A 24,768-nucleotide genomic window follows, 5' to 3' on the forward strand; every position below is an offset into this window, starting at 1 on the left:
CCCGACTCTTCTGAAATCGAGGCTCTCAACTTCCACCCATCCAAGGCTCTCCCATGCGGATGGCGAACTTCATCTGCCACTTCCACCTTGTGGGACTCCTAACTCTTGACACAGTCGCGGTTCCGCAGGACTTCCCTGATGTCAGTGGCCTTCATAAGTCGCTGGACTATTAGGCCTTTTCTACCCCTCTTCCCTAGCTCATTCTGTCTTAAGGTTACTTTCTGGCTATCTGACAAATGGCATTGACCCCTCCCTCCAGGGTCTCCACTGTGAGCAGACTGTTTTAGATCTTTCTAAAAAACTCCAAGTAGTCTCTCTGTGACCCCAGTCACTGCTGCTGCTGCCTATCCTTGTCCTTCCCAGCCCCTGCCTTTTGCCCAACTAAGGTTTCCTGGTCCATCCTCTAGAAACCATATGCCCTCTTCTCCCAAGTCTCCCATTTCCTATTGAGCAGAATATAATCTAATTAACCATTTAATTAAAACTGTAACTTACTCTTTTTGATAAAAAATAAATCTACCTGAAACCGATGTCTAGCTCACCTATCTCGTAACTGCATTTCTGCAACTGAGCAGACAGAGGCAGCTGACTTCCTTGTTCAAGGGCTGCATTTGGGAGCATGCGCCCTAATTTCTTGGGTATCTTCTACAAAAGCACAGTACTACTGTATAACCTGTGATTTCTCCACAGTCCCATTGTCTGTCTGGGTCACCGCTTTAAGCCACACCGTTCCTCAAATCTTGAACGTTCTCACCTCTTCCTCTTTCTCAGCTGATTTATCTGGTCTCTGTTTCACTGGGAGAATCTGACAGTTTCCCACAGCGTCTTTTCCAGACACTAGGACTTGTTCTTACCCTCCTGTTAAGATTAACAATGTTTTAGGCAGTGCTCCAGGGAGTATCTGCTGTCACTGACCCGTAATAACCAGTACCTGCCAGTTGTCTATCAGTGTAAAAACTCTCCATGCATCCTTCCATGAACCTCTCTAACTCATGCTCCTGCAGTGTGGGTATAACCTGGGAAAATGATAGGAGGACCACTGTCCATCAGTTCAGTTCTCATCCTCTGCTAGTGAGGTAGCCACTCACGGACTTCATACATTCTCCCAATGCTTAGGAAACACGTTCTTCCCTATAGCCTCCATGAGAGAAAAAGATTGTTAAACCTAGCCTGCATCTTGACTTCAACTTGGTTAAACTCTCATAAAGGACTCTGATCATTTCTCCACCGCAGAACCTATGAAAGTCGAGTGCTGATTCAAGTTACTAAGTCTGTGAAAATGAGCTAGGTTGTAGTAAAACTCACTTGTGCTTCTTGTGCTGGTTATTTTAATTCTCAACTTGACAAACATAGAATCACTTGAGAAAAGTCTTAATGAGGAATTCCCTAGATCAGGTTGGCCCATGAGCGTGTCTGTGGAGGTGGCTTGGTGAGGAATTGTCTAGATCAGACTGGCCTGTGGGCATGTCTGTAGCAGTGATTTGGTAACCTGATATAGAAAGACCCAGCTCATTATGGGTAGCACCATTCCCTAGGCTAGGTCCTAGCTTAGCTAGCGACGAAGAGTGAAAAGAAAAGAGACAGAGACAGAGAGAGCAGGCAGCCTTGGTACATATTATTTCTCTGTGTTCTTCTTTCTGTCTGTCTACCTACCTGTCTGTCTGTCTGTTTATTTCATTTCTCAAGACAGAATTTCTCTGTGTATCTCTGGCTGTCTTAGAAATCACAGAGATCCACCTGCCTCTACCTCCCAAGTGTTGGGATTAAAGGCATGTGCCCACACAACATGGCCTCTCTCTGTCCTTGACCATGGACACAGTGTGACTGTCCAAAGGTCCCAAGTTTGCGACTTCCCCATAATGATAACCTGGAGCTGCTAGCCAAATTGACCGTTTCTCCCCAGTGTTACTTTTGGTCAGGATATTGGGTCACAGAAATGGCCATGAAACTAAGACAGATCTCTTAGTCCTTTTCCCCTAGTGCCCTGGCATCTCTGCTGTTTTTTAAAACATGGCAGCACCGTTAACTTTCTCAACCTTTGAACTCTCTGCTTTCTGGAATGTTTCCTCCAGGGAGATGAACAGCTCAGTCTCTTCTTCCTTTTTGTGCTTGTTCAAATGTTACTTTAGAGACATTAATCCATCCCTGATTATAAGGACACAACCCCAACATGGCACTTCTCAATCCTTCTATACTTACTGCTTTTCCTCCAGGGATCTGACCTTCTAATATATAGCATGTTTGTTTCTAGAATGGAATTTCCACAAGGATAAGCCTTGTTGTGCTTTGCTGTGTTTCATTCCTGTGACTGGAATAGTGATTAATCATACAGATAGCAAATGTTTTTAAGTAATGACAATTTCCTATTAACTTTGCATCATTTTTATGTTTCTATAGAATGTTTATGAATTTCAAAGTATTATTGGTGGGAGATGTTGCTAAGTTATAAGAGAACAGAAAATGTCATTTGGAGAGCTGGAAGATTTTATTAGTGAGTCACAGAAGAATTTAAAACAAATCCAGAAGCAATTAAGCAAGAGAATGTAGGTCATGAGAGCTGTTCAGTCTCAAAGAACATGTCTCCTATAATTTAAAACGCATTGAATTTCTGCCTGTACAGGTTTGAAATACATTATACTTTAAAATCATGTTCGCACACCATAATTCTGACCTTTTGGTTCTGGCATTCTTAGAGAAATCTCTTGTACTCCTTCCTACTATTAGAAGCTGACATGAAACTCAAAAGCATATAAAAAGTTCGATTAAAACTATGTACCTCAAACCTTAATGTTGAATAGTCTTATCATCAACATTTAATAACCGAGTGCTCCAATTCTCCAAGATTGTCATGTATAGTTTTTAGTATCTAAGTGCATTTTGATTGCCATTGTAACTTTTGAAAGCCATTCACATGAAAAGTTCTTTGCAATGAACAAAACTCTGCCAACCTTATTTTTTCTTTTAGATTTTATTTTTATATTTTCTAGTTTGTGTGTGTGTGTGTTTTTGTGTAGACTCATGCATGTCACAACACTGCTGTTGACCTCAGAGGACAACACTTAAGAATAGGATCTAATCTTCCATGGTGTGAGCTTTAGGACACAAGCTCAGTCATCAGGCACAGTGACAAGCACTTTTACCTGTGAAGTCATTCACCTGTCCCGTTGTTTTTTTTTCTCAAATGAGTCTACATTTCTCGATTTTAATGACTGCTTCTGTACTCACCCCTTGTAATTCTATTCTTGATACCGATCCTTCTCTTTCAATAGTCTCTTCCCACACATGAACCCTCTTTCCCACCCTACCTTTCCTGATCCCTTTAGTGAACAACACCACCAAGTAAACATCACAAACAAAGCAAAAGGCCAGCAATAGTTTCTTTTCTCTCTGTCTCAATGAATTCTTTGGCAGAAGAGGACCACTTGACAAATGCCCTGATCCTGGGTCATTAGTGTGGCACATTTATTGTATGTCCTTGAGTGAGCAATTTCCTATCTGGTTTGATGACTTGCGTTTTTTTTTTTTTTTCATTTCATATATGAGTTTTCTAATGTCTTTAGTTACTTTAAAAGCATAGTACATAGATAAAATGCAAACTTTAAGTCTGCCATCCCAAGGAAATATTAAATATTAGATTCGTTTGAAAGGGAAAAGAAACCCCTTTAAGATGAGGGATTTTTTTTTATTTTTTCCACACTAAATTATTTTGTTTTTATTAATTTATTATCAGAGAAGATTGTTGAATGTTGTCTTCTTTCTCATTTATCCAGCTTCACAAACCACTACAGTAAAAGTGTTTTTTTACATTTCTGTGAGTTTTAATACACAACTAAATGTGCATAACAGCACCAGAATCAGAGTATGGGCTGAGCCGATCACCATCAGGGGACACTGCCCACCCATGCTGCTTGTGAGCTCTGATCACCACCCAAATCCACCTCTGTCACCAATCGATCTGTTGTCTCTTCTACAAGAGTTTTGATTTTTAAGTAGAAAGTGAGCAATTGGGAATCTAACAGTATCTCACTCAGCCTTAAAGATCAACTCGATTCAATCTAATACCCAAAATTCATGCAAGTTTTTGTGTATATCAAGTTTCTTTTTCATGATAAATAATAGTTCATGCTGCGGATATACAACAGTTAGTTGAATAATTCATATTAATGTTTTGGGGTGTTTACATCATCTGGCAATTGTGAATTAGGCTGTTAGATTCTTTTCATGTATTCTTTTTAAAGTGATCCCAAGTGTTCCTTTCTCTAGGATAAATATCTAGGATTTTTGCTTCTAGCTTAGCCCGTATTTGGCTCTATAAGTGCTGGACTATGTCCTTGTCAGCACTATGTGAGGGTGTCGGTCAGTGTGCAGCCTTCGTGGCTGCCTAAGCTGTTGAAGCAGCATATTATAGCGGTTTTAATTTTCACCAAAACCTCCCACTGTAGATCATCTCCACGTGATTTTGCCATCTGTACACCCTGCTTTTGAAATGTAAGTGTTCTGGAATTTATGTAAGTTGATGATTTAGTTTGTTTTCTTGTTTCAGTGTTGTAGAGTTCTGAGACCTTTCTGTATATTTTAGATTCAAATTCTCTTTCATTGGAAGTGATTTCCTAGTTAAATACCAGTATCATCATCATCATTATCTTCACGTTGGTTTTTCAAGACAAAAAAAAAAATATTACTTTAGTTTCTCTGTGTAGCTCTGGCTGTCCTGTGTCCTGGAACTTGCTCTGTAGACTTAGGGTGGCCTTGAACTAATGGAGATCCGCTTACCTCCTCCTGAGTGCTGGGATTAAAGGCGTGCACCCCCATGCCCTACTTTTTATTCTTAGAACAGTGTCTTTGACAGAGTTGAAATTGTTAGTTTTGATGACTTTGCAGTCAGGACCTTCCTTCCTTCCTTCCTTCCTTCCTTCCTTCCTTCCTTCCTTCCTTCCTTCCTTCCTTCCTTCATTCTCCCCCTCTCTCCTATCTCTCTTTCCTGCCATCTCTCCCCGGCTTTGATGTTTTGAGATAGTCTTACTACTTAGCCCAGGCTATTACTGAATTTCCCATTCTCTTGCCTTCACTTCCCAAGTGCAGGCTTTACCACAATTAGCTCCCATATCCTGATATTTTCTCCTTTTATAAGACATGGATTTTATGTCCCATGTTCTTTACCAAAGTCTGGTTCACAATTTCCCTGGCATCATTTTTATAGGATAAGTTTAGGTTCGTGGACTACTTTATCGTTTAAGTAAAGTTAAAAAGCTCAGACAGAGTTTTTTCTTTCCTTTTTTTTAATTACCACAAATAAAGATCGAATTGTCTCAGCATCATTTACTCAAAAGCCTTTTCTCTATACTGACTGGCACATAACTTTTCAGAAACCAATTAGGCCTGTTGCCTTTCTTTTCTGTCTGTAGTGTTCACTGGTGCGTCTGCGCTGTCTTTCTACTGTACAGTTTCTGTAGCTTTCTGTGCATCTTGCTGTCAGTTCCAGCAACTCTTACACTTTTTTTCCCTCAAAGTTGTTTTGTCTGTTCTATTTTCTTTGCCTTTCCTTGAATTTCAGAAATCAGCTCAAGGAAGTCTCCAAACATTTGTCCTTTGATTTTTGTTCATATCACACCGAATCTATAGACCACCTTGAGGAGAGGTGATAGCTTTAGAAATTCTTTATTGCCCATTCCTTCATCCAAGTGGGTCTGCTTATCTAGACCTCGATGTATATCACTGGTATTAATAGGTTTTTGGAATAATTACCTTCTATATTTTTGATAGAGTTATGCTTAAACTTCATATTTATTGTCAACCTCCTATAAACATATTTAAAACTATGTTTTACAATTGTTTATGGCTAAATGTTGGTGTGCTAGCCTCTTGTCTGCGGTAACCCTGCATTCTCACTTCCATTTCCCAAGCCATCGTGTCCTTTGGATACACCTTCATATCTGCCATCCAAGCACACCAAGGCCTTCCTGATGATCCAACTTCTTACATTACTTCTCAGAGTCTCGGGTACATGTGTCTGCCTCAGACCCATAGCCTGTTACTGGGAGCCCACTAACAGCATTAAGAGCTCCTTTTCCTTTTCTCCTTCTCCATGACCTCTCTGGCTCTGCTCCGTGTCCTGTAGCTTCCCCTTGTTCGTTCTCCATCATTATTATTCACCCATTTTTTTCTGTATAATTCCACCCTCTTCCTGGGCCACGTGACAGGAGAAGAGAGATGATGGAGACAGAGTACCGTCCCACACAGTTAAAGTCACAACTTCACCTGGAGATGCTCTCCTATCACAGGTTACAGGGACGTGGGAGTGTTAGAGCAGCCTATGAGCCCCGGTTCCATCCACTTTCATTGCTGCTCCCCACCACGGTCATGGCAAGATTACGTGGTCCTACAGCATGAGAGATTTAAGAGAGAAGACCCTTGATTTTGGAGTATCAGGAGTCCTAACTTCTGTATCCTGAGCTAACTCTAGAGGTCTGGACTCTGTCTACACTAAGGTTAATCTCTGGGAATGGGACTATGTTTAGTCTAGGTTACAGAAAATCAGAAGGGAAATGGAAGCTCATAGCTGCTGGTTTGTTGATATTTGAGATTCTGACTTTCTCGTCTCATATGCCTGGTGCTATTTACTTTTAAATTCCTCGAACGCTGCAGTGGTCATGCTTTCTGCACTGACTTTATAGCTTATTCAATGTGTGTTCGTACAATAGCCCTCCACATGGCTTCCCACCGCAATTCAGCTGGCGAATTATAACATCCTGTTAACTTCAGTGTACTTTCAAGTTGCTTCAAATTCCCACAAAAGCATCCTAATAAGTCAACCTATATCCTCACCCTATTGATCAATATACTTAAATTCAAGGAAATCATTTATCCTTCACACTTATCATAAAACCAACAGCTTTTCATGTGAAATTTATCGTGCATTTTAATTGAATAGAGTAAAACTTGCTTTTGTTTATTTGTGCCAGTAGAATTCTCATATCTGATTGGCACCTTTTTAGTAACAATTCATAAACCCCTGAGTCTGAAACACAGATGCCCAAATTTTCTATTATGTGCTTTTCTGATAGCCCAAGCTTCATAACAATAATTCTGTCATAATATATAACATAATACATAAAATAATTCTATAACATATATGTAATATATATAACAACTGTGCCAATAGTTCTCATAACTGCATGATAAAGCATACTTATGCTCACTCTCAAGAACTTTTGATTTTGCCAACATAAATCAGGATGTTTACAATATTCATGTTCTATAGAAGGGAGATCTTCACCAGAGACCAATTGCCCATTCGTAATCACAGTTATTCATTGCACAGCAGGCCATTGTGGTAGCCACAGAACCCCATGCTCATCAAAGTCACTGTGCTTTCCACTAAACCATGCTCTAAGGATTCTGGGACTAGGGGTGTGTCCCGAATGCTGCGTGTTTGTCCAGCATGATCCCAGTAGTTCTTAAACCAGGCACTGTAGCATACTTCTGTAACCACGGAACTTGAGGGGAGAAGGCAGGAAAGGTAGATGTTTATAGTCATCTCTGATAACATAGTGAGTCCAAGGGAAGCCTGGGATACAGGAAACCTTCTCTCAAAAACAGATTAAGGGCCTGAGAGATGCTCAGCTCTTAAGAGAACGTGCTGCTTTTGCAGAAGATCAAGGTTCTCAGCACCCACATCAGTTGTCTAGTAGCTGCTTATAGCTATAGTTCTAGGGGATCCTACACTCTCCTCCAGCCTTTGGGAGTACTGCACACATGCAGTGCACACACATACACACAAATTCACTATCTCTATCTATATCATATCTTCACTTAGGCGCACATATACACACAAATGAGTCTTTAAAATGAGAAACACTTGTTTAGTGATGAGATACGTCATTATGAATCAAAATTCAGTTTTCCATAAACTTTGGCAGTTCCTGTTATAAAGCCTGAAAAGACAGACTATATTGGTTAGACTCTATAGTTTCGATTGGACAATGGATAAGGACTTTTAATGTAAGAAGCAAAACAAAATAATAAAGAGAAGGGTAAGGGCAAAGGACCTGGTGCAGATGGGAGAGGAAGGACCTGGTGTGGATGGGATGTCAGAGGAAAGACCTGGTGTGGATGGGACGTCAGAGGAAGGACCTGGTGTGGACTGGATGTGAGAGGAAGGGTCTTGGGGTAGAACTAGAGGGAAGAGATGAAGCTGCTTGCAATGTGCTCTGGAGAACCTGCCAGAGACACCAGGAGGAAAAACACTGGAACCTGGTGACAGATTGGAGTGGAGCAAAGGTAGAAATAGGATATTTGGGGCTTGGGTTTTAGAAATGAATTCTACTTATATGAGTGACTTTGGATTTAATACATGAGGGCTTGGTTTAAAATTCATAGAATATAAACTAATGAAATCAAGAGAAAGGGTATTAGAAACTATAGGCTGGGAAATTGGGGCCCGGCCGGATATGTTGGATTGTGTTAGAGCTTCATAGAAGAGAGGTCGAATCCCATGGTATTTCTCGGGGTGAATTCATAAAGAGGAAGGATTCAAATCCCAAGGGTGACATAATAGTGTGTAGGCTATAAGACTGAGACCCATTGTTTAAATACTTGCATGCAAGAGTTCCGCGGCTTTGAATATCCAGGAATGTCATACAGAATACGGATGTCGCCGGTTATCTGTACCTACATGGACTTCTCACTTCCATGCTCCCTGGCTTAATCTAACAGCATAATAATATGCACCAGAAAGACTCGCCGTGTCTGCTACATATGGCCTTTGTTTATTTGCTTGTCCGGATGAGATTTTCATTTCCTAGCTGCTTGTCTCGATGCCTTAGATGCACAGCCTTGTCTCGCGGCTGCAAATCCCTGGGTATGACACCAGAACTGCTTGATATTCACACAGCCTGACAGTGCTAATGATGACTTTCCCCTGGATGTTTACAGAGACATTGCTTGGTTTGCATGGCAGTGGCATTTCCAGAGGAGAGGCGTTGTTTACATTTTGATGTTTAACATCTTCAGAAAGCGCTTTTCTTTTCCATTTCTTTTTGATCTGTTAAAGGATGGCAAAACAGGTAGGAAGAAAAAAACTTAGAGAATATGTGTTATTAAAAGACTGTTTTACATTTCCTTCTATCTTCGAAAAATATGTGTAGATTTCAGTAGTTCAGCCCGTGAGACTGAATATTTCGTTAGGAAGCATTAGGGACTGTATTTTAAAGTCAGACTTTTGAGACGCCCATCACTATTGTACTCCATATCTCTGAAAGCCTAGGTGAGAAGGCCGTCTAAAATGGAAGGGCATATACATTTGTATGAAATCCCCTCGCTCTTTCCCTTCCACACCTTGTCACAATTAAATATTTAAGTCCCTTTGATGATGGAAAGGAAACTTGATGCTCTGATGGAAATGCTGTAGGGGGCGTAGCTTATCCCTCTTTTTCTTCTCCCGTGCTTTTCCTGGTGGTATTGAGCTGGCATTGTGCACATAAAAGCACTTGGTCTCTCTCCAAGCACATGGGTGTTTAATACTCCAGCCTCATTGCATTGCCACATGAATTACTAGGATGTACTGGGATTACCTTTGCATTTGTTTCAGTCAAGTTTGTTGTTAGTTACTCCCCAAGTATGGCAGGTATTTGGCTTGTTTGGTGGTAAATGTAGACGGTGGGCTGATGAGGTATAAGGGGGAGGCTGGATCATGCCTGGCGTTTTTCCCACATCTGTGTCAACACGCTGGCTGCTCACCTGCATGTGTGGAGGGGACCAGAAGTCAGCAGAGCACGGGGCTTAGAGGGCTTTCTTTTTCAGTAGCACTTTGAACTCTATTTTCCAGTGAATTAAGCTGAACCCAGAAGAGTGGTGTGCCTTAACTCAAAAGGAGCTAATCTGTAGCTGAGCTGGGAGTAGAACTGGGGTCTCTTGGTTCCTAGTCCATAACGCTCTTCAATATATATTTGAAGAGATAATGATACATTTTCAAAAGTTAGCATCTAGTAGGGTTTTCATGCTGAGTTTGGGGAAGCTACTGTTGCTTAGAAAAACCAAGTGAGGAGAAACAAGTTGACAGCGTTAGCTGCTGTCTGAGGATGGATGCTGGTGGACTGGCCACACTATTTCTAATGCATTTGGAACGCATCGTGGAATGGCATAAAGAATAAAGGAAATTTTGGGTTTAGTCCTGAATCTGAAAAACAAAATAAAACATCTATCTCTAGACATGTTGTTTTGAAACAACCTTTAGGTTCATGAACTGTGGCTTGTCCAACTAAGAAGCGTGCTGATGGCTGTACTCTGGGTGTAAACGTGTTGTAGAACAACTAAGACCCCAAAATGTACATTGTACTTTCGTTCAATAAAGGATGAAACAGGCTTGGGTATCATGGATTCAGTTCTTTAGTATATAACCTGATCCAGCTCTGTGAGTCACAAATCTCAAATGGGGGCGTGCACTTCTAAGAACTTCAAAGCGCTGCCTATGTAAAGTGATTGGGGGGGGGGCGGGATTAAAACTAGGATTCTAACGTCAGTAGTTTTAGCAAGAGCCTTCCTTATATTCCGCTTAATATCTAAGAAGTCTGTAGGGTAGTGGTTCTCAATCTGTGGGTTGTGAATTCTTTGGGAGCATCTAACAACCGTTTCATGAGGGTCACCTAGCCATAAGAAGCATAGATATTTACATTATGATTCATAACAGTAGCAAACATTACAGTTACAAAGTAGCAATAAAAATAATTGTATGGATGGGGGGGTCACCACAATGTGAGCAACTGTATTAAAGTGTTGCCCCTTAGAAGGTTGAGAACCACTGATACTGGGGAGAAAGTAGGAAACACAAATGACAACCAAGTCATTGAGTAAGCAGTCAGATACTTCAAAAGGGAACAAAAGATCAGTGAATCGGAAATACACACACACGCACATGCACACACATACACATGCACACACATACACACATGCACACACACACGCACACACATATACACACGCACACGTGCGCACACACACATACACACATGCCCACACGCACACGCACACACATACACACACGCTCGCGCACACACACACACACACACACACACTTGTGCATTGTCTATTCTTCCTTAGCATTCTGAGATGGCTCTCTTGTAATGCGACAGGGATTCATCCGTTCCCCACCATTAGGAATTTAAATTTCACAGCAGCACTAAGCTCCTATAGGTGCTGCGAGCATTCACACACTCCTGAAATACAGACGCCAAGATAGATCGTTGGCCTGTGTCCCAGTCTTTCTATCCACTTCAGCAACATTGCTGGAGAGAATTGCCTTAAATGTGCTGGCCATGGAGACTCTATCCATGCCTCCTGCTGTGCTCTCACCAGGTCCAAGTGGAGAAGTAGAGACCTTTGTAAGGCAGTGGCTGGGCACCTTACCTTCATCATCTCTCAAAATCCAGTCTGGAAAAGAAGGACTAAGTCACAAATGTGAGAAACAAAATGTCCATGATTTGCAAACCCAGCCCTCAGGCACTCTTCTGTTGCACACATTGGGGTACAGATCCTCTTATTACTCAGCTCTACAAGAGAACAAACCTTTTTACCAGGTGTTCCAGTCTGCAGCTGGAATGTGTGTGTTAGTGGAGAGAGAAATCCAGGGTGTTACACACAAGCACCACATTTCCTAAAATTAGACAAGCTTACTATGTTCAAGCAAAAATGTTCAAACACTTCTCTGGGAATTAAAAGATATCTGTGGTGGATAATCAATTTCAGGGGGAAATTGTTGTAGGGGGTTGCTTGTTCCTTTCCTGGCCACTCAGACACCTGAAATAATCACACAGAAATTAAACTATTTCAACCATTGCTTGGCCAACCACTTAATCATATTGCCAGCTAGCTCTTATATCTTTTGTTAACCCATTTCTATTATTTTATATTTTGCCACGAGGCTTGTGGCCTACCAGCAAGGCTCCAGCTGGCGGCTTGTGTCTGTCTCTGGCCGTGGCTCCATGGCTTCTCTCTACTCCATCTTCTTTCTCCCAGCATTCAGTTTAGTTTTCCCCACCTAGCTCTACTTTGCCCTATCAGGCCAAGCCAGTTTCTTTATTCATTAACCAATAAAAGCAACACATAGACAGAAGGACCTCCCATACCAGAAAATCAACCAATTAGTGGGTAATCAAATTCAGGGGGAAAAGAATCAGTGGGTAATCAATTTCAGGGGAAATGGTGACTCATTATACCAATAAAAGTCCTGATTAAACCTTTAACTACAGGTATTGCTCAGAGATAGGCCATTGATGACTTGTAACACCTTGTTGGACATATTTAAGCAGAAAATGATAAAATGAATTATTTAAAACTTTTTCAGAATTGGTACTAATATAAGTTTTCTACCCTATCACAGGCCACAGTACACATGCATGCATGCATGTGTGCGTGCACACACACATATCTGATGTGTTCTTCTGTTTTGATTTCGAAACTGTAGTTGATACTTTAATTTATTGGTTTTAAGTTAATACGAAGCATTAGATTTCTTATCTTAGTAAGAAATATAGCATATTATTTAACAATAAATCACACTTCTTTCTAGGTGAATACTGTTTATTTTATTGCAACATGAGGTTAGTTGTACAAATATCACCAGAATTGTCTTACTCAGTTTCTTTTTATTTATTTATTTATTTATTTATTTATTTATTTATTTATTTATTTAAGATTTCTGTCTCTTCCCCACCGCCGCCTCCAATTTCCCTCCCCCTCCCCCAATCAAGTCCACCTCCCTCGTCAGCCCAAAGAGAAATCAGGGTTCACTGACCTGTGGGAAGTCAAAGGACCACCCACCTCAATCCAGGTCTAGTAAGGTGAGCATCCAAACTGCCTAGGCTCCCACAAAGTCAATACGTGCAGTAGGATCAAAAACCCATTGCCATTGTTCTTGAGCTGACCTGGGTCTGAAAAAGCCTGGGATAAAACCGGTCTTGCTGAACATAGCGGACAATGAGGACTACTGAGAACTCAGTTTCTTTTGGTACGTCTTAATTTCTATGTTTTGCTTTATTAGAAGGGAAATCACCATGCTCTAGTAACACACCTGAGCATCATTTCCACTTACTCATTCTTTAATTAGCATTTTGATGAACTACATTGATATTCTTGTTTCTTTTTCTGACACTTCTTATAACAACACAGGGGTATTCAGAAGGTGCTTATTAAATTATATATAACAGCAATACCCAGAATAAAGTTAGATTTCAGAATAGAACATTAGCAAAGAATATTAGTGTCTAACCTGAGACACCGAGCCAGCAGGGCTTAGATGGAAGTTACAACACACCAGACCTCTGGAATTGCACATTTTCTGCTTTCACGAGGCTAAAGGGAAACTTAGTATCACAGTGGTGGAGTTTCCATGGTGTAATGGAACAATTTATTCTTCAGATTTTCCTGTTTAGGGGAAAAACACCTAGATAAACCTCAAACTTTGTGGTTTGTTAATTTTATCCTTAGCTTGCCTTATTATTATATGCTGGTGAAGATCTTACTAATAAAGTCAGTATCATCACTAAACATAGATGAGCCTTTCAGTAACTAATAACCAGAAAGATGTTGGACGCCTCAGGTTGACCCTTTGTTCTTGATGAGTCATTTCTGCTTTAGATCCCTACTTTTGTCTAGGATGCTCTACTACACAAATTCGTTGTCTCTGCTTTATGCAACCTCAATTCTGTTTGCTGGGACACAATTTTCTTTGCTTTCTCTCTTGAGAAGAAAATGTTAAAAATTAGGAACACAGTCAAATTTTGAAAGCAGTCGCCGTCTACACCAGTATGCATAGACAGTTCTTCTGTTTTACTCCGCAGTACTTCTGTGCTAAACATGAACTTTGTGTTGGGTGGTTGAGATGGAGGGGCAAGAGCTTGGGCTGCTGTAGAGATTCACAATTATAGCCCAGGGTTTATGATATGGTGTAGGGTGTTGATCTCTTGCATCACACTCTTTCCTCTGGGGTACCATTTAGAGCCTTTTGTGGGGGGGGGGGGATCATCTTCACATTGCAATTTGTAGTCCTACATCATGAATTCAGGGAAATGACACAGTGCTAGCAATGTGATTTGCTGTGCATGGACCAGATCTGTTTAAACTGTATCAATCCCCTGTTTTAAGAAGCTATTGCTTTCTGGATTTCTTATAAGAGAGAAGATACTTACCTTAGTGCTTCATTGATTTTTCTCTTGCAGAACCTCAGATGGTGGAAAAGCAGTTGGCACCATAGAAGTCAGCCTCGTGAAGATGGGGGAGATTGAGGATGGGGATACCGACCACATCACAACAGATGTGCAGGGACAAAAGGTAGGATTGCAGGCAGCTTGCTGCGCAGATTAAATTAGAAATGATAAGCTTGGCCAGAAGCCTGTGTTGCCAACACCCTGTGGGCTTTGAAATCTCATTATTCAAAAGCTAAATGAGAAATCATCTCTGGAGTCGAAGCAGGATATGCGCATTTCCTCTGAAGCAGAGTGCTATTTACCCGGAGCTGCACAGAGCTGTGCCTTTCAGAACACCTTTCTCTTCCCTGCCGGCCCCCATGTTGATATCATCTCTTCTCAGTGGGAACAAAAGTGGAGATCGTTGTTGCATTTTGCCATGATTACCCTGCAGGAGGCATAGGGAGGATTCTGGGAAGGTGACAGCCAAGTGTAGCCTGCTCTTTATTCCCAAAGACGTATTTGGAAAGAGGCATACCTCTAATTTGAATTTTATATGAAGGAGAGCATATTGAACAAGAACTTTGTATTTTATAAAATTGCATGGAGGGGAGACAGAGGGTGAAGGAGAGGGAAAGAGAGGGAAAAAAAGAAAGAGAGAAAGAGAGCAGAAAAAAGCAGATGTATGTCATCCTCCAGATGACAATGTTAGCAATGTAATAAATAAAGTAAAACAGTGTTTTTGAAGCTCAAGCCCAAGGAATGTCTGTACAGGCCTTTCTCTGTCTTTTCCCTTTTCTAGAACAACAGCAATAACAACAGACAATATAAATATCAGCCTAAATATTTTTCTTTCGAATGCAATTTTTATTGTATTAAAGCAATTGAGGTGCACAGTTCAGGCTTTAAAAAGACTTCCAGAGTTTAATAGAACATTTACTATTTCATGTTATGTTTCATGTATGTTATGTTTATTTTATGTTCTAATTTTAATTACAATAATTTTACTATGACTTATACTTTGTCTTAAATGAACATTTTAAAGCATAAAGTCTGTTGTGACTTGTGACTTTTTTTCTAGTTTGTTGCTCCTTAACTTGGAATTAGTCAGGGTTTATAAAGAACAGAGCTGACACTGGTAGAATGTGTGTGTGTGTGTGTGTGTTATATGAAGGGCATGGTCCAGGTAGGCCAACAATGGCTGCCTCACACTGGAGAGGTGAAGAATTCAGTAGTTGTTCAGTCCGTGAGGCTGGTTACCTCTGTGGTCCTGACCTGGTGCCAGAGGCCTGAAGGATTCCTGGAGACCTCTTGGTCTTCATTCATGTCGGCATGCCAAAGAAGTTGAGGGAAAAAAATGCCACAGCAACAGGACGGATAAAATTGCCAACAAGAGTAAAAACTTTTAGGCAAAAAGCCATGCTTCTTCTTCAGTGTCCCTTTCTCTGGGCTGCCACCAGGAGGAACAGCCAACATTCAGGATGGATTTTCCTGCTTCAGATAATCTTCCTGAGAAACACTGTCACAGGAGTGCCCAGCAGCTTGTGTTTCTGTTGGTTCCGTTTGTAGTCAAGCTGACAACCAAGATTAGCCAGCATGGAATATGCTTGACATTTAAGCCTTGGGAAATATCTACTTGGGGGATTATATTTACTTAACATTTACAAAACATCTTTCTTTTTAAAACAACAGTATCTAAGACTGTCTTTAAAAAAAATGTTTCTCTTTTCCCTGAATGAGCTGATATTTCTTCTTCCCCAAACCTTATTCTCTTCTCTTGCATCTTCCAGGAATGTTATCACACACTGTGACATATCCCAAGGCTCCTATGACAGGTGGGCCATGATGATTTCTGCAGCAGATCTGTAGTTTGTGCATATGAGATGTCTGGTCTGGGCCTTGGTCCTTCCACTCCAACCGTGTTCCCTAGAGCATGCCACATAATGCTCATCTTTGCCACCATCACACACGTTCTTACATTAAGTTGAACAGAAGACAATTTGAATTCTATACTGGGCACCAGGTGCTGAAGTATGCAGACAGGCTGCCTAAACCTGGAGCAACATATCAGGCCCCCAGCTGCCGTAGCATCAGCTCCCACTTCAGAGGTTAGCTGCTGATTCTGCTTTCTCTGGAGCTCTCCACACTGACTGTTTTCTCAACTCACCTGCTGCTTGACACCAGGCTGTTTCCTGAACAAAGCAGTGTGACCTGAGGGATCAGTGTGACCCAGGACACATCTGTGTCGATTGCGTTGGTGGGTTACTCAGTCTAGGGGTTTGTAACCCACCCTGCAATCAGTTATTCCAGGGTCTCGGAGGGGCGCTACCTGGAAGGGAATGGGCTAGGACAGAAGAATGAGGCCAAGCAGATTTGTCAAAGCCCCCCTTATTAGGATCATGGTTGCTGTTTATATAGCCCCTGAAGGGTAGGGAAACTGGACTCTTGCCGCGTGTTCCAGGTCATGTAGGCCAGGTTACATTCGGACAGGTAGGCCAAGAAGTCACAAGTTGCCACACCTGATTCCCTGGATAGCTGGAATGTGAGGCGCGTTCTGCTAACAGATAAGTTAATTGGGTGTGGGGCAGGTTCTCTCAATAGAACATAATTATGGGTGTGAGGTTCCCTGCAGACTCCCCAGGGTGATGGTTCCTGTAATGATTTTTAGGGGGGAAATGGCTTGTAACATATCCCCCTCTCTTAGCTCACCCACCCCGGATTCCAGTTAGCTGCTGTGATGATGCTGTAAATGGAAGGATACTGGGTCTGCCTTGAGCCCCCTCTGTGTTCTCCTCACTGTTCACCTGCCCTGCACTGTAGCTCATTATGACAACGATGTGTAAAAGCCTGAGGGATGGTCTTCTCGGAAACGTAGAACTTGCTACCTGGGAGGTACCCCACCAGAGTAGCACACAAATTTTAATGGGCTAGCAATGTGGATTCATCACAGATGAAACTTTTCTTTGATTGACATTGATAGTCTCAGAACATACTGTGAGTGTCAGAAGTTAACAAGACAGGTAAACATGCCAAACATCGTTGGCATAAACTTTGTCTCATTTGGACTTTCAACAAATCTTAACTTTTTGCAGTTTTCTCTTTATAAAATGATTTATACTCCTCTGCAATTCCTAAGAAAATTTACGATTAAGTGGTAAATATATATTAAATTCTCATATATACAATAATCATATAAATATCATGAAAATAGCTTTATTTCAGTGCTTTATGACATCTTTTCAGAATAGCAGAAGGATAAATCTCTCTGTAGATCTTCCCACTCAAAATTGTCATGAAGTGTGGGCCAGTGTCTGTCACTAGAGCTATGAGATGTCAATGACTGATGACTGATAAAGAAGTTCATCCACTGAAACAGTGAACATTTTTAGAGTCCACATGGTTTCGAATGGTTGGGAAGATGGCTCAGCTGATAACAGCACTAGCCAAACAAGCATTTGAGACCCAGCACCTATTAACAAGTTGAGCTTGGCCGTGACTACCTGGAACTCCAGCACTGTGGGCCTAGGGTATAGACAGATTGATCCTGACAGCTTGCTGACCAGCCATCTTGGCCAAAATGGCGAGCTTCCTGTTCAGTGAGAGACAGCCTCTCAAGACACTAAAATGGAGAGTGGTTGAGGGAAACACTCAAAGTTCTGGCATCTTTCACAGTGTGCACATGGATGTTTGTACACACATGTTTGCACACACGAGAGAGAGAGGAGAAAGAAATCAGATAATAAAATTCCATGGATTGGGAGGAGGAAAGTAGAACTTCTACAGTGAGGTCAAGAAGTGGCATGTGTGTCATGTAGATTGAAACCTACTAAAGGCTGTCTCTTGCGATAGCTAGTTTAGAATTCCATAACAAAATGCATGGTCTAAGTGACTTCAAAAAAAGACTCTTATTTTGTTACAGTTCTAGAGTATATAAACCTAAAATCAGTATGCTAGCCAATTTGGTAACTTGATATCTGGTGAGCAATATTAGTTGATTTAATCAGTTGTGTGGGGTGTTGTCTGATTTTTTTTTTTTTGTCATGGATCTAACTCTCCAGCAAACAGAATAGTTGTTCGAAATTACAGGGCTATTGAGTTGATATGATACCCTCTGATTTGCAGTGTGGATGGGCCACGTGGAGTGGGAAGATCCCATTTCTGTGTGTCGTCTGCACAGATGAGGATCTTCTATGAGGCATCAAGCATAAAGTGGTCTTTGACTACAAAGAGCCAGCGCTGCCTCCATGGAGAATAGTAGTATCTCAGAAGAGCAGGCTGATCTCTGTGAATTCAGGATTTTGTGTAAAAGGTTCCAGATAGATCATTACGCTGCATTCTGTTGTCCATGCTCTTCTTCAAAAGACGATATCTCAAAGCTGTACCTAATGATTTCATGGACAGCTGTGACACACAAACTAGGAAAGTGTCTCCACCCCAGTCTGAGGCAGTGAGATCTGACTTCAGCCAATAGGCACTCCATGCTGAGATGATGATCGCTGTGTTCCTAAACGGTCATTTAACAGCTTTGTGTAGACGGAGATGAGATGAGGACATACTGGAAACAGGAGAAATGAGCCTTAAGTAGACCCAAGTCTCACTGCAACTTTCTCCGGTTATATCAGGAGTACCTTCCCCGCCTTGCTATGAGAAAGGAAGATGACCACAAGTGACATGTAGCTGGTCAGAAGAAGCATTTAAAAGACTAAAATTCATAGTAACTTATCTGTATAGATGGAACTCAATACAGAAATGGCAAAACCATATTAACAAGCTTATTGCATAGTGTAACTGAATGTCACAGTCAAGGCACATATAGTAGACAGATTTCAGAGTCATTAATAAAGACATACATTGTCTGTCTTCCTCTTCAAAACTGTCCCAGGAATATGTATACTTCTTTTTCATGAGGGTTCCTTGTCTGAGCTTCTAGGAGAGACCATCCCTGGGAAAAGGAATAAGGGGCAAAAATGAGGGTAAGAAGATAATATGAGATCAGACAGGAAATAGCCTAAGGAATTTTAGGTCACCCCCTTGGGGACGGGTATCTGAGGCTGTAGACTCTTCCCTGAAGAGCCTAGCAGGACCTACAGATAGATTACAGTTTCCCTAAGACTCTCACAGTGAAAGAACATTCTAGGCCTTCTGTTTATTTTATTTTGTTTATATTAACTATTAATATCTGATGTGCTTGCTGTGAAAATTCTCCTCTTTGGTAGAAGAAGGAAAATTAGTCCCTCATCAGCCCACTGGGGATAGGAGAATTTCGTTTCTTCTGTCAGTTACAGCTTCATAGGAAGACAAATGAGGAACTGTTTGAGACCCTGACTCCTGCTATGGCTTGATCACTGAGGACATGTCCTCTTCAGTTCCTTCTTCTCCTCTAACCAGGAAATCCTTAGCCTCAGATCTTATGAACTCTTAATCACTAGCTTTGCACGTCAGGTTACTTGTAACGCACCTCTTATTTTATGAGAAAGGGTTTGCACTGTTTTGTTAGAGACAAAGAATATGTTTGACCTAGAAATGAGATTATTCAATATACTTTTATTTCATGTTTTCTTTACTTGAAATATAGGAGTTCGTATGCTGAAATTCACCAATGTGATGGGAATATAAATATTTGGGTCCTTGGCTCACTTTCCTAAGGATGTAAATTTTATTTTTGTACTTGAAGGACAGTCACTTTCTTTTTAGTTATTCCTCAAGTGCCATTTAACCAGAAATAAAGTGTACTCTGTAATTACACAGTTTATATGTATTACATATAAACATGAGTAAATGGTCACAGCTTAAGCAAACAATACATTCAAGATGAAGTTAGAAACAGATAGCTCGTTTAAAACTCTTGAAACCACATGCAGAGCTTCATGTTGTTGCAAACAAAAGTAAATCATTTAGTCTCTCATTTCATTATTTTAAAGTGTGATTACATTTTTTCCCCATTATTCCTAGTGTGCACTAGCGTATGAATGTACAGCCGCAGAAAGTGGGAGCGGGAAGGACAACTCACCTTTATTAAATGCAGGTATGTAACTCAACTTTGGAAACTTGTGTTAATGCTATATGAACATAAATTTTAATTTTCTATGAAATCCTTGGTATTAAACTTGGACAGCATCCTCTCAGAGGCCCTCCTGAGTACTCTGTTTACTCTATGCTTGATGGAGAAAAATGTAACGGATTATTAATTTTCTATTTTCATGTAGGTGATAGGTTTGGGGGGGTGACCTTCCACTCAGTTCTGAATATAGTTCTAAATGTCCTAATCCAGTCAACCTCAAAGAATGTGCAGGATATAAGACGTCAACAGCTTCTTTTTAGTTACCTTACATTAGGAAGAATGAGGCCAATTGAGTCTGTGTTCTAAAGTTAGAGTTTTTAAATTTAAAAAAAACCCAAACTAAGTCTTAGACTTTAGATAAGAAGTGTGTTGTGAAGATTAAAAAAAAAAAAAAAAAAAAAAAAAAAAAAAAAAAAACCTTACTCATGACTTTGGCCTACGTGCCCCCGTCTTTCCTTCTCTATATTTATCTATCTAAACTCAGCAGCTTTGGCATGAACCTGCTTACATTCCCCTGTGGGAATTTTATTCTTTAGACAAAGGGAGCCATTAGCATTCTCTAGGTTTTGCATTAATGTATTCTATGGAACTTGGCAGTGTGGTGTGAACTATGGAGTCCCTACTGAGTGGGAGAGAATATCATACCACAGTCTTCCACTTATATCTCTAGAGATGTCATTCACAATTCAGGAAACTCTTTTGTCTATTGTAAAAAAACAAAAACTGTTTGCCTAAAGTTCTTATCCTTTTCCAAGCTTGTCTGTGTTGCAAAGTTGAGTGTGTGTGTATGTGTGTGTGTGTGTGTGTGTGTGTGTTTGGAATCTGGGGATCTGAGGGCAGCAGAGAAAGCTCAAGGAGAAGTTAATAGGTCACTAAAAAAGATCTTCAAGTACCTTAGCTGTCTGAGAAAACAGATTCCAGAAGCCACAGCAGCTATCATGTTTGTGAAGCTCTGATATGATTTCATATTATAATTATGTAATTGATACAATAAAGTTGGAAACATGTAATTGGTTCCTTTCAGTTGTTATGTTAAAATATAATCAGAAGCAACCTAAGGAAACATTTTGTGGGTACTTGTGGTTCCAGAGAGGGAAGAGTCCCTCATAGTGCGGTGGCATGACAGCAAGAAGCAGTATGGTGGCTTGAGCAGGAAGCTGAGAGATCACATCTTTAACCCAAACAGGAAGCAGAGCGGGGCTGTATGCCACAAACCCCATCCATAGCCATGTGCTTCCTCCTGTCAGACTCCATAACCATACCAAACAGCCCCACCGCCTATGGGCTAAACATCCCCACCCTTTAGCCTCTGGGCAACAGCTTTAATTTAACCTCCCTATTGTGTGTCTGATTTTTATTTTTTATTTTTTTTTAGGCAGAATAGTAGTAAGAAGTTAAATTTAATTTTAGGGAATGGGGAGTTGGGTCAGAGAACTTGGAACTCAAAGAAGTATAGCTGGTAAGGTGGCCTGCAAACACTAGGTGGGCTTTCCTGTCTACTTACATAATACACGCACCTCCTTTGCCTCTCTGCCTCTGAATAGCAGAAAGGTTCCTGTAGTGTTGGAAGACAATTGCCTTTTTAAGGTAAGAGCACACTCAAGCTCCCAGAACTGGTGCCAAGCATCAAGGTGGCTCTAACTGGCTTTCAGCCTTTTCATGTCAATGACCAAATTCTCCTGAGCAATGCTGGGCTTCCCCTGTGAAATCTTGTTCTGCTTTGTTGTGTGTAACTTCATGAGTGACCCACAGCCCACCTCTGCATGCATGTTTCTAGGACAGAGGTGGGCTGTGGGTGGCTTTCTCAATCGCTCTTCACCTTATTTTTTTGAAACAAGGTTTGACCCCAACCCAGAGCTCACAGTTTCTTCTAGACTGGTTGCTCTAGGATTCTTGGAGTCAGTCTGTCCTGTAAGCTACAAGCTTCTCCACCATGCTGAGGCTGGAGGTGCATGCAGCGACTCTCAGTGCTTGACACGGGAGCTGGGGACTGAACCCCATGCCCACAGGCCTGTGCAGCAGCAGGGGACCCCCCTGAGCCCGCTCTCCAGAGCTGGCTTCTTTTTGACACTTTACTGTTTGAATTGATGCAGCAAGCACAGTTTTGATTTTGAAATTTTCCCATCTTTTTCAAAACATTTCATGAGGCCGGGTAGTGGTGGCGCACGCCTTTAATCCAAGCACTCGGGAGGCAGAGGCAGGCGGATCTCTGTGAGTTCGAGACCAGCCTGGTCTACAGAGCTAGTTCCAGGACAGGCTCCAAAGCCACAGAGAAACCCTGTCTCGAAAAGCCAAAAAACCAAAAAAAAAAAAAAAAAAAAAAAAAATTCCATAAGCACTTCATAGTATGTCCTTTCTTGTGGAGTCACATACAAACTCCTAATGCACTGTAATTATTTTCTAGAAATTCTCATTTACATCCAAAAGCTTTTAGGTTTTTTTTGAGAAGATTCTCTCTATAATAATTATCAAATATGTACACATATTTTATATCTCTGAAGAGTAACTTACTCTCTGAGTCTTTTTATTAGGATGTTAAATCAGACTGGCTCATGACCCTTTTATGAGTTTGTGGCTGTCAGCAATCATTGGTCTTGATATAGCATCTTCCTTGGATACATCACTGTTTACTGAGTCATGAAATTAGCCTTTGTCCTTTAAAGACAATGGTCATACTGTATGTTTGGATATCAATGCCCTTCGTATTCTGGGCTGGGGTCATATGTATCAAACAGTGGTAATTTCTAAGATTATAAGTTGAATGTAAACAGATATAGGGAATGTGCCACTGTCATTCACAAATACAAACAGCCTACATTTCTGTTTAGGGAATTTATTAGTTCTTTTTGATTCAAAGATGAACCACAACCTTTCTTCAAAACAAGCCCATTATATCCACTTCTTTCTTCACAAAATAGCATAGGCCACTTTCTCCTCTTACATTGTAGGTGATGCAGATTGTCAGCTCCAACGGATACACTGCTTCCGACTTTCCATTTTAGAATGTATTGCATACATTAGCAAACATAGGACTCTTAAACCTGGCAAATTGAATTTCACACTGCTTAATAAGAGATTCTCTACTGACATAATAAAAATCTTCCATCTTGTAGAATCAGACCAAAAATTTACTGGTAAAATAAAATTTGCTTATTAAGTATGTTTTCAGTCTTGATGTATGCACAACTTTGAGATTTCAAGTGAGCCAGACAAAACTGCCAATCCTTCTACATGATTTATTATTTAACGGTGACCCAAACCAGAGAAGGAGAGAGAGGGAAGAGGGGGCGGGGATGAAGAGAAAGACAGAAACTTTTATTTTTTCAGCTTCTTTGGTAATGACCTTCAAGCTCCAGAATGGAGGGCATTGATATCTTTGCATGCCTTCTCAATGATGCTCTGTTTATACACAAGGCATCCGAGACTAGCTTTCTTGTGACAAGAATGGTCATTAGCCAGCGATGGGCACACATGGAAACAGAAGGTGCCTAGAGCGGCAAGGAGTTCAGAAGTGCTGAGAGCAGGTACAGACAGAGCACTTGAATCAGCCATGTATTATTTGCCCTTAAACGCATAAGACTCTCGTGGACCGGAACACCATAGAAAATTGAAAACACCTTATCAAATGACCAATGATGCATGTTCTTGCTAGATAACAGATAACTGCATTTAAATTTTGAATGATAGAATTTGTTTTCCTTAAAAGTCACTGTGAAACTCATGTGTTTATATGTGTGCGTGTGCGTGTGCGCATATTTGACAATGCCTTGCTCTGTAGCTCAGGCTATCCCAGGACTCACAATGCTGCCTCTGCCCCACCCCATATGCTACAGTTATAGGCAGATTCCACATGCATCATTTTTCTATTTTACATGTTGCCTTAGGATTTAATTTCATTCACAGAAACACACAACTAAATTAAACATGGAGATAGTATTCTTTCCACTAGCACCAGATCCATGATTCAGAATACCTTACGACTATAAAAATATCCACCCTGTTCATTCTAGGTGCTCATGGCTTCCCTCCAGATATCAGATCAGCTCTTCAGTGCTATTTCTTTTCATTTGTTTTCATCTAGTGAAGAACGATGAATAAAATCTCAGAGACAGAAATTGGGGTTCAACCTGAAGTTCAGAAAAGCAAAACAGCCAGCCATTGGCTTTTACCTCAACATCAGTCTGAAATGGCAATCATGCCTCCAGGAATCTCAGAATGAGACTGTGTTTGAGAGCTGTCTCCTCCTATATAATCCTCTCTAGTTCTGGGATTAAGGGCATGTAGCACTACCACCTGGTTCTAGTTCTGGCAAACTAGTGTGGCTACTGGGGTTAAAGGTGTGTGTCATTGCTGCCTGGTCTGTAAGACTGATTAGTGTGGCTGTTTTACTTTCTGATCTTCAGGCAAACTTGATTTATTAAAGTACAAATACTAGTTTAAATAATCTGCACCTGTGTGATTATTACTCTGTAATTTTAAAATTTAGGGCTATTTAAAATTCTGTTCCTAATTCCTTTGATTTCTTCA

At 40.8% G+C, this 24,768-nt stretch overlaps 1 protein-coding gene across 4 annotated transcripts in view; it reads left to right on the forward strand.

Annotated features, from left to right (window-relative positions):
• Inpp4b (inositol polyphosphate-4-phosphatase type II B) overlaps window positions 1-24,768 on the forward strand; it is a 696,298-nt gene that overhangs the window by 485,641 nt on the left and 185,889 nt on the right. For all 4 annotated transcript variants that reach the window (XM_050161508.1, XM_050161511.1, XM_050161509.1 and 1 more), the window contains exons 11-12: window positions 14,214-14,325; window positions 20,133-20,205. In XM_050161508.1, the coding sequence (XP_050017465.1) occupies window positions 14,214-14,325; window positions 20,133-20,205 (185 nt within the window). The remainder of the gene's footprint in view (window positions 1-14,213; window positions 14,326-20,132; window positions 20,206-24,768) is intronic.

The sequence above is a fragment of the Alexandromys fortis genome, unplaced genomic scaffold (assembly GCF_014885135.2).
Source record: "Alexandromys fortis isolate MF-2015 unplaced genomic scaffold, M_Fortis_MF-2015_v1.1 scaffold_127, whole genome shotgun sequence".
In the NCBI taxonomy this organism is placed as follows: Eukaryota; Metazoa; Chordata; class Mammalia; order Rodentia; family Cricetidae; genus Alexandromys; species Alexandromys fortis.